At 36.6% G+C, this 10,997-nt stretch overlaps 1 protein-coding gene across 1 annotated transcript; it reads right to left on the bottom strand.

Moving 5' to 3' along the window:
• Positions 1-2,745: 2,745 nt before the first annotated feature.
• On the bottom strand, positions 2,746-5,363 carry LOC104107546 (shugoshin-1). Its single transcript, XM_009616379.4, has 10 exons — positions 5,265-5,363; positions 4,541-4,738; positions 4,416-4,452; positions 4,165-4,273; positions 4,027-4,050; positions 3,872-3,940; positions 3,744-3,785; positions 3,569-3,665; positions 3,425-3,476; positions 2,746-3,318 (listed from the first exon to the last, which is right to left on the bottom strand). Exons 3-10 carry the CDS (start codon positions 4,430-4,432, stop codon positions 3,261-3,263), a joined length of 468 nt encoding a protein of 155 aa, XP_009614674.1. The 5' UTR covers positions 4,433-4,452; positions 4,541-4,738; positions 5,265-5,363; the 3' UTR covers positions 2,746-3,260.
• Positions 5,364-10,997: the final 5,634 nt, after the last annotated feature.

Consider the following 10,997-nt stretch of genomic DNA (forward strand, 5'->3'; position numbering starts at 1 on the left):
TCCGTACAAGCGGAGGTCGCAATATATTTATGCAGTTTATGGATGCGGTCAAGGAAATCCAATAGGATGACAATATTGCAACATGGGAGAAAGCCACATCTTGCCATAAGTCTTACTGCAATTGTGCAATCACTGTGGTCATTGTTGCAATTAATTTTCAACTATGTGGACCTAATTGGTTACTTTGTGGATCAAGAGCATGTAGTTTGTGAAGTGGCAGAAGAAGAACTTTATAATTGTGCACTGATATTCTTTAGTTTACTGATCTTGACTTTAGTAATCAGAGCATTTCAACAGCAACACAAATAAACAGTACTCACAGACTGTTCGACGAAGATGGCTGAATTTATTAAACCTGAAGGTAATCCACTTGTCTCTTATTATGCTTGCATTCTAGGAGTAATATTGCCTTATCTATCCGCTAAGCTAGCACATCTGGCGCTTGACGTGCATGCGAGTATAGTTGAAGATCACTTTGTAGTCGGTGATTGTATTTTTGTCAAACTTCCTACTTATTTGCAGCACTTTGTGAGATTACAACAATATCATCAATTGGGAAGGCACTACTTTGGTCCTTTTAAAGTGCTTCAGCATATTTGGGTTGTTGCCTTTAAATTTGAACTTTTCGAAGCTGAACGAATATATCTTATTTCTCGCATATCTACGCTCAAGTGTTGCAATAACTAGCCTAACCAACAGAATGTGCTATTGCAGAACCTTGAAGGCAAGGTTCTCAATTCAGGGGGAGTATTGTTGTGAACAAGAATAATTTAGAAAATACTTGTGGGCCAGTTATTTGGAAGGTTGGCCAAGTTGTTGGGCTAATGGCTAGACCACATAGAAGCCCAAGGACAAGACAACCCAATAAGAGATCCATTTGGGATCCAGGTGGAGTAGGGAGAGACGTAACAAATGTTTAAAAGGAGAGTGGACTAAGGCTTCAGGAATTATGCATATTGTTGAGTAAAATGTCTGCTTCTCCTCATCTTCCTTCTCGAGTGTCTGTATCCTCTCATCCCCATTCTTAGTGTGAGCTTCTAATCCCTTCTTCTCTATCATTTGTATTTCTGTTTAGCATCTCTAATTCCTGTAATAGTTTTGAGTTGAGTTGTAATTTTCTTTCGAGGTTGAAGCAATAGAAGTATTGAATAATTGGTTTGCTACATTCTTACCAATAAATAATCATACTAAAATTTAGAAATATATCAAAAGATATCCTTATAAAATTTCTCCAAAGTCAAAAATAATATATCCGGTGAAATCCCACAAGTAAAATCTGGGGAAGGTGGGGTGAACGCATACCGTACCCCTATCTTGTGAGAGATAGAAAGACTGTTTCCGATAGACCTTCGGCTCAACCAAAGCATTTTCAAACCGATTCGAAAAAAACACGAGTAATTTTTTTTCTCCAAAGTCGTTTTAAGAAAATGGTCCAAATGCCACTGTATAGACACAATTAAGATGACAAAGATTATAAACTCACTTGCACAATTTGATTAAGTTTTATCTCAACTACTCTAATAAATCTGCCAAAATTTGTTTTCCTAGACCAAACTTCTTGTAGATTCTGTTTGGTACGTCGCAGATCTCAGCCCATTTTAAACTTTATTGTGGTATCATTGGCTTCAATTCTAGCTGACTTTGCTTATTTATTTCCAAAACAAATAAAGCTGAGTTAAGAAAATCATGATCTTCACCCTTTTGTCCAGCGTTGTTAGCAAGGTAGCATACATCCTACCCTCCCTATACCCCACCTGCAGAAATCTATTGGGTTATTGTTGTTGTTGTTGTTGTTGTCCGGAGTTTTTGATATTTTACATAACCAAATGGTAAAAGTCGAGATACTCTTTAGTGAGGAAATATTTACTACTCAACATAATATTAATAGGTGGATAATGCTTAATTACCAAAAAAAATGGTGGACGATGCTTTTGCTCAATTTCTTTTTGGTACTAGCTTCAGAAAAAAGATAAAGAGAAAGATCAACTTATCAACCCAAAAAATGTGGTTCATATATATCATTTTCTTTGTTGTATGACTTCCGATGTCCAATTAACTAATTTTACAAGGCAAATGGATTGGAGTTCTGGAAAAAAAAGGACAACATAAAATATAACCTACTACATGATATGTTATATCTTTCATAGTAATTGATATATTCCAGAATACCTAAAAACACAGTTCAGTGGTAAAATCATGAAATTCAACCTTCAAAATCGAACCTAGTAGCATGAAATGGACCAAGGAAGCAGATGCTTATACTAACTTTTTCTTAAAATATTTTTTTACAAGGTACCATTAAACTTAATTATTCATGTAGTACATATCTGCTTGATTTGTTGGCCTTTAACCTCAACAAAATCATCATCTAAATTACCAGAGAAACTTCCAACTTCCTTTCTATGTTGAATTCTTAGTCTCTATACTCTAGGAGCGGATAAAATTGGAGAGAGACTCCCTCTATTAAGCCAAGATATGGACAATGAAAGCAGGGGCGGAACTACTAAGAAAGAAGGGAGGTTCAATTGAATTCCCTTGGCGGGAAATTATACTTAGCAAAAAGGTTTAAAATAAAAGTTTTTGGTTGTATATAAAATGTTGAAAAGCTGCTTTAGGTTACAAGTTCCGAACCCAACTATGTCATTCTAGTATTTTTTTTTAATCCCATTGCATCAATTTGTGGCTCCGCCACTGAGTATAAGTACCATTTAGGTTTCTGTGGCAAGTATGCCAGACACAGTCATCGGTCCAAAATCATTTCATCATCAATCACCATAAAAGAAGCATCTAATCAGTATTGTACAACAGGCAACATTTTTATAAAGAATATTTTATCTGGTGACAGATAGGCCATGACATTTTTGGAGGAGAGGGAATAGAACTTTGAAGGAGCGGATATGGAATTAGAGCTACATATTTCAACAAAAAACTATGACACTGAACCTCACAAAAAGATACAAAGAAGAATCTTACCATTCGGCATTTGCTCTGATATCGAAGAGTTTATTACACTGAGCACGTTGTTCATTGTGGTTTTTGCATTTTTATGTTCACAGAAATTTCCTTGTATGACTGGACCTTCTTAGCTGCCTCCCTTGATGGTCTACGCAGAGATGATAGTCCAAAATGTACAGGTTCAAACCTCAATAAATGATTGCACTCTAGACCATCAGATGATATACTAATGGAGTTCATTTTCTAGCACTGGATCACTTGTTGGAGGGTGCAAAGCACATTTGTCTTGTACATCAAAAGAATCTTCATTTGAGTTTCAGTGCCTTAGTATTAAGCCGAGCATATTGCCTCCTTATACAAGGTCTGCAAAGACAACAAAATCGCTAGGAGAATTCTCTTACCAATATTTAGAATCTGAACATTACAGAAACCAACAATATATTCTTCAGGTTAACACACACAACATAACCTTTTGTTTTCCGCTTTATCCTCAAATTGAACTTGCTCAGAAGAGCCCACACCTATGCGTCAAAGATGGGGAAATAATATAAAATAATAGTTCCTAAGTACTTATTGACAACAAATATCATATCAAACCAGAGGTTACACTCACTCTTCGACCGAGGCCTTCTTTTAAGATTTATAGCTTTCTCATCATCTCCATTTCCTAACAATAAATCTCCTGTCTCCTCACACTTCATGGATTTCACCTTCGAATGGTGATAGCAAAACAATAAATTAATACCAACTCTACGATATTACTGCATTATGAAAATTTGCTTATGTACCTCATCATTCAGATTTTGGCACATATTTGTTCTTGGTTGCTCCTGATTAACGAAGAAAACTTTCTTGGTAAAAAAAAAAGACATATTTCTAAGCCAAAATAATTTGAACAACTTTAAATTGTATTCACCTCTGCTTCAGACTTTCTAGCCTTAAGTAAACTCTTTGTGCATCCAAACTCATGTTGTAATGTTTTTAGCTGATATCAGCCAAATACCACTAACATCAGCTTATGGAGAAATCTAACCTTAAAAGAATATCAGGTGAAAGCATCAAATTATTTACCCTATCTTTATTTGAATTTAGTTCCTGAGGGGAAAGAAAAAAGAAAACCAAATAGTTTTAGCACCATGAAAGGAAATCAAATGTTCAGTTAACGAAACAAAACTCTGAAGAGGTTGGAAGTTGGAAGAGAAAACAAACCGCAAGCATTTTACTGTTTGCTTGAGCAAGCTGCTGATTTTGTTGCTGCAGTTTCTGCACATTAGTTCTCAGTTTCTCTATATCTACTCTAGTAATTTCAATGATTTTGCTATGGAGAACAAGAATCAAGGAACAATGCAACTAATCACAAGTATAAGGCATGAGTACTACTACAAATCACAAAAGGCAACCTACAAATTTCACAAAAGAAAAAAAAACTAAATGTCATTCATCTGCCAATAAAAGGATACTTTCTTTCTGCTAACATTTCATCAACACCAGATTTTCCTGGGTCAAATTCCCCATGAAGCAAATTAAGCTAAGTCCATACATTTATTAACACAATAAACCACTAAACAAACACAAAAAAGTGTACCTTCTGGATCATTTCTATATACTTTTTAGAAGCAGTTAGGATATGTTTTGGCTTCTTATCTTGGCTAGTGAATCTCTTTTGCAGCGGTAAGTTGCTAATATCACCAAGCTTTTTTCTTGGAGTATTCCCCAAAGTAGTCTCCATTGCTTTTCCTACTTTTGTTTAGTTCATCATTTTTCCCTTTGAGCAGTGGTGGAGCTAAGTGGAGGAAAGTGAATTCAGTTGAATTCCTTTGTCAAAAACTTATACTATGAAAATAGGAAAAACAGTTTGTTGGTTACATATAAGCTGTTGAATTCCTTGATATTAGGAAAAGGTATAGTCAAGTGACATAGGGTTCAAAAATTGCTTTAGATCACACGTTCAAATTCCATACTTGACATTATATTATTTTTTGTATTCCCCTTACAAATTACTCGCTTCGCCATTCCCTTAAGAACCCTAATTTCTTCGCAAGAAACAAATTTTCCTTTACTTTTACAACTAACTTCAACTCTTTAACATCAGAGAATCAAATAGCTAAGCTTAAATTAATAATTAGAATTTGGCTGCTTGAATAATTAGAACTATTTGGTAAATAAATTCACATTTATGGTTGAAATTCACAACATAAGATAATTGTTTAATCTTTTATAATAAGCAATAAGAACTCAAATAAAAATCAAGAAAATAGGAATGTGAATTATGGGTTTAGTCAAATTTGGGAATGGAAGAGGGAATTTACAACTCGATTTCGCCGGAAAAAGAGATTTGTGAGGAGTTTCGTCTGAACCTCGCCGCTGAGGGGGGTGGCGTCAACTTCGCGGCCAAAATGCAATTTGAAATTGGGGCCGAATATAAGTCGCGACTTTGGGTCCGTATTTGTAGTCCATTTGTAACATTAGCTTGCTGGGCCTGACTCGGCCCGATGAGATCCATGCCCATGTATTTTGGACGATTTGCACAAATAAGATGATTTAGGGTGTGTTTGGTATAACAAAAAATATTTTCTTGAAAACAAGTAGTAATACTACTCATTTTTTGGTGTTTGGTGCGCAAATTAAGGAAAATAATTTTTCAAGAATATTCATAGATAATTTAGATACAATAAACATGAAGCCATAAACTTTCGAACCAACAACCTTCCAAACCCACCAATTTCATAAATTTAGAACCCGTAAACTCTATAATTTCTAAACCTCCAAACTTCCAAACATATAAACCTCTGAACTCATAACTTTGGAACACGTAAAATTTCGAACTTGTAAACTAAAAAAAGAAAAAACCAGAACTAAATATTTTTTTTTTTAAAAAGTTGATGCGATAGGGAGGGGGGCAAAAAAAAAGAAGTAATTTGTTTTTGCGGGGGGAGAAGGGTAGCAGGGTGAGTGGTGACAGAAAAGAAAAAGTATGGAAATCTGGAAAAAAATAAAAATTGGAGAGAGGGGTTGGGAGAGGTGGGGGGTAAGGGAGAGAAAGGAGAGAAGGTTGATGTTGGATGTGAGGGTAGGTGGAATTTTAGGAAAATATGTTCCTAACTTTTTCTAGGGAAGTCATTTTCCTCCATTTTTAGAAAAATATGATATCTATGTGTAAGCACGTAATTTTTGACCCGCACAAATTTTAGAGTTAGTTTTAATATTTTAATATTTTTAAAATATTCACTTGAGTTTATTATAATATAATTTTAGTCTATTTTAGTTATAATCTTAAGACATAAATTAAAAAATACAAAATAATTTTATTTATCATGTTTCGCACCTTACTATATTTTCATTTTTAGTTTAAGGTCAATTAGTATATTTATAGTAATAGTATTTTTATTCTACCATGACTTCAACATATTTTTCTCTACTTTTTATTCTAGTATAACCTTTAAAAAGAATACCAAAAATAGTTGCACTTTTAAGTTTTAGATTAAATTTTATTATATGTATTTTTAGACAATTGGGTTTAGTTTTGAACTTTCAGTTTTCTTAGCCCAAAATAGGCCAAATCTGAGCCCTAATTCGAGCAGCCCAACCATCCTTAACCCCATGACCCGTGCCCAAGACCCATAACCCATATGAGGCATCTCACTTAATAATTTAATCCTAGCCCTTCATTTTCTTCCAATCCAATGGCCAATACTCTCTCCCCACTACCACATAAAAATAAAATTAACACCCAAAATCCTAACTCTAATAGACCAAACCAGCCGCACCCTCTTCTTCACACCCTACTGCCGCCTCCCCCACTACACAAACTCGCCGTAATCATGCGAGTTAACTCACCCACTCACCCCACGTGGTCCCCCTCGTCTCTTTCTGCCACGTAGCCTAATGACCTCTTACATAAGAATATTCCTCTATGTGATTACCGTGTTTCTTATTCTATGTTGGACAGATATTGGAAAAATGGGAGCCATAGGATCAAGATATTTTGATCATAGGTTTCCACTTGTCTAGAATCGGTCCATTCATAAGGAATTTCAGATTTTGGAGATTTTTGAGGTTTTTAGAGAAGAATTCGGATTTTTCTTGGGAGGAATGTATGAGAAGTTTCTGGAGAGCTATATATTCTCATTTTTCAGATTTTAGAGGGGGTTGGGAGAATTAAAGAGATTTTCACGAAAACAATTAGGGGAAAAGCTAGGATTTCAAGAGAGTTATTCGGCTCATTGTTCATTTTCAAATTGCCTTGTTAGTGAACCCCAAACGTAGGTTAGCCTTTAGGTTATTCTTATTTGCATCATATCATTATGACCGTGCGAGTCCTGGTCCTAGGTACCGTGTCCTTTGTAAGAAGCCTATCCAAATTATGTCAAATGGGCCCGCCGGCCCAAAAGGACATTCAATCATTCTATGTGCTAAATGTTGCATCTTTGATGGTAGAAAGGTCATTTGGCGGATTGATGTTTGGAAAAGAAGGGTGAAAAATGAAGCAAGAGAGAATATTGAGGGTTTTGTCACTTTTTAGTTTCTTGCCCCGTTTTTTAAAAGAAAAAAAACAAAAAGATTTGACACCTTTTTTATCATTTTCAAAAAAAGGCAAAAAAACGTTTTCCAAATTAGTTGCATATTTCAAAGCTTTCTCCCATATCCAGTCTTCCCGAACTACGCATACCTGATTTTCATCTTTCGGGGTGGGATACGTAGGCAGCCCACATAACGTCCGGTCTTCCTAACGAGTCTTAAGTTTTTGGCTTCGAGGGTCGTAGCCAAATCTTGCATGTTTGGCCACATCGGTCGTCTTTGCAAAATAAGGATATTTTTGTAAAAGTGGCTTGTTAACTCATGTTTTAGATTCCTAAGTCCACAACAAGATGTCCTCTTAGTTTAAGGTCCATTCCTGTTGAATTTGCATGTCAGCCATTTTTTGCCACATTGGCACTTTCTCCAAAGGGGTCATTTTGCAAAGTAATCATGGGGATTATGATTCCTTGAAGTTTAAGGACATATAGGCCTTTATGAGGTGTTTTCATGTCTTATAGGTCACCTTTGTTGAGTTTGCACTAATAGCCACCCTTGGCCATATAGGTTATTTTATAAAAATAGCCCAATCATGCCTTGCATGTGTCCAATAGGAGGTGTTGTGGCGTCGTATAGTATCTTGAGTCACTAACTATTTTTCTCGGATCCATTTATCAGAGCTCGAGCACGACAGATACCCCAGGACCATTCTAGTCAGGACCGTTGCATACACGAGTTGTTTGAGGATACTTTTATATTGAGTCTATTTTCATGTTTTCTTTTACTTTTTCATCTTGTTCAGTAGTATTGAGTCTTTTAGGTGGTGTTAGAGTCTTTCATAGTCTAGCTGAGTCTGTCGAGTTTTTTTTTGTCATCGTATTTCCCATGTTGTATTTGAAAAAAAAGATATAAATGAAAATCCAAAAAGATTTTGTTTTTAGTTTATTCTGTCCACCACATTTCCGAAACTACGCTTGGTGTGATTCATGTGGAAAATGATACATAGGCAACCTACATCAGGTTCGATCGAATTATTTTTAAAATTAAAAAAAAAAAAGGAAAAAAGAAAAAAGAAAAGATGAATATTGGGATGTGAGATGTGAGAAATGATAGGATAGGAAAGAATGATAAGCAGGAAGAAAAGAGTGGGAAGGAAAAGATGTAAGCCAAGGAGCGTTAAAGAGAAATCCAAATAGGGAGGCTAGAACAAGCAAATTGGTATGATTCCATATGACCTCCATACCCTCAAAGTCATTTTAAAACCGTTAATTGTGACTAAATGCATTGCACATAATGTGAGAATATCTTATGTTAAATGCCCTAACACTAACGTGATGATTTCACTTTGTTCCTACGCACCATGGGTATTGTGGAAGTGAGCGGAGTTGCCTTTACTACATTTCAAATGTCAGGCGTAGCGTATCGGTGGTAACAAATCTATGAAGAAGATAGACCAACCGATGCAACACCACCAACTTGGGCTCAGTTTTCGAAAATGTTCTTGAAAGAGTTTGTTCCCCAGACTCTCCGAGATGCGTGGTGCATAGAGTTTGAACGATTGCGTCAGGGCACTATGACAATGTCAGACTACGCTATCAGGTTCAGTGAGTTAACCCGTCATGTACCTATCTTATTTCCTACAATCGGAGAATGGGTCCACAGATTCATTGAGGGGATCGATTATGATATTAAAATATGCATGGCTCGAGAGTTGCAAACTGATACTCCATTCCAACAAGTAGTGGAGATTGCAAGGAAGATTGGGGGTGTTTTAAGCTAGGAAAGAGAGTCTAAGGAGTCCAAAGGTCTCAAAGATCTGGAGGGTTCAGTGAATTTTACTCTTCATCTAGGACCCATTATAGCGGAGGCTCGAGCACTCGGTCAGCTCATTCCGCATATCAGATTACTCGGGGTGCTCCAGTTTATAGTGCACCACCGACACGAGATTCTTACAGTGGTTATTCCACTTATCCGGCACAGACTCAGTACGAGCAACCGCGACCTCAGAGGGGTTGTTATGAGTGTGGTGATACTAGGCACATCATGAGAGAGTGTCCCAGACTTGGGAGGGGTGAATTTCATAAGAACACTCCAGCTACAAGCTGTCACGACACAAATTTCCCCTTCGTATGACGCCGTGACGGCACCTAGTCTCTACGACTAGGTAAGCCTAACATCATATTAAATGAAAAAACAAAACTTTTAACAACTAACTGTTCAACAATACACAGCAAACCCAAAACCCGAAACATCTTGAATCACAAACTACAGAAAGAAAATCTAGTGTCTCTATACATCACAATCTATCAAAAGAAAATACAGAAGATAATGGACATTGGGAAGAATAGAAGGGGACTTCGAGGTCTGCGGATGCGGCAGATATACCTTAAAGACTCCAAAGTTGTCCCGGCTCACTGATAGTGCGGTTGATAAGGAGCACTTGGATCTGCACACGAAAAATATGTGCAGAAGAGTTGCATGAGTACACCACAATCGGTACCCAGTAAGTGCCAAGCCTAATCTCGGTAGAGTAATGACGAGGTCAGGTCCAGGCCCTACTGGAATATGATAATAAATCAAGGCAAAAATGAAATATCGCAGTAAAATTAAGACTGAAATTTATCAAGAAAGACTTCATAGAAGGTAACAGCTCAATACACAGAGATAACAACAGGGGATCTCCCGAGATACCGTCTCGTAGTCCCCAATGTAAATTTGCACGGGGAGATCTCCCGGAATACCGTTCCATAGACCCAAAGTAAATATGCAAGACATGGGGATCTCCCGGAATACCGTTCCGTAGTCCCAAAGTAAATATGTAGTACAAGAGGATCTCCCGGAATACAGTTCTGTAGTCCCAAAGTAAATATGCAGTACATGGGGATCTCCCGGAATACCGTTCTATAGTCCCAAAGTAAATATGCAGTACAGAGGGATCTCCCGGAATACCGTTCCGTAGTCCCAAAGTAAATATGCAGCGCAAAAATAGAGATACAACTACATCATGAAATCTTACGATTTAGACTAAGTACCAGTCAAGGAAGAAGCAGGAAATTCACTAAGCATGCTACACAGAGTTCACATAAGAAATTAAGACATGTAGACATGTTGTATTAGATTAAACAGAATAGCTACACATATGGGAATAACTCAATTAAGAATGAAAATAGACTAATACTCATTAAAATGGTGTAACTCAAAATAAAAGGAAAACGGGTTGCTGCTCAGTAAGAAAAGCAGGTTTTTCCACAACTAGCATGTGTACGTACTCGTCACCTCGCATACACGGCGCTAACATATCACAATAGTTCCATAGCTTAACGGGATTTTCCCCACATAAAGTTAGGCAAGCCACTTACCTCGAACCAAGATCAATCAATCGGTCAAAATGCCTTTTCCACGAATATCCGACTCCGAATGACCCAAATCTAGCCAAAACAATTACATATCATAAATACAACTATAATAGACTAATTTAATTAATGAAATCAAGATTTTAATAAAAATTATGAAATCCGTCTTAAAAG

The sequence above is a fragment of the Nicotiana tomentosiformis genome, chromosome 5 (assembly GCF_000390325.3).
Source record: "Nicotiana tomentosiformis chromosome 5, ASM39032v3, whole genome shotgun sequence".
Classification (NCBI taxonomy): domain Eukaryota; kingdom Viridiplantae; phylum Streptophyta; class Magnoliopsida; order Solanales; family Solanaceae; genus Nicotiana; species Nicotiana tomentosiformis.

Excerpts from the sequence above, each read along its gene's own strand:
- LOC104107546 (XM_009616379.4), bottom strand. Across the intron at positions 3,786-3,871 it reads CTAGAAAGTCTGAAGCAGAG|GAGCAACCAAGAACAAATAT; the intron begins GTGAATACAATT and ends TTCGTTAATCAG. Across the intron at positions 3,319-3,424 it reads GATAAAGCGGAAAACAAAAG|ACCTTGTATAAGGAGGCAAT; the intron begins GTTATGTTGTGT and ends TTGTCTTTGCAG.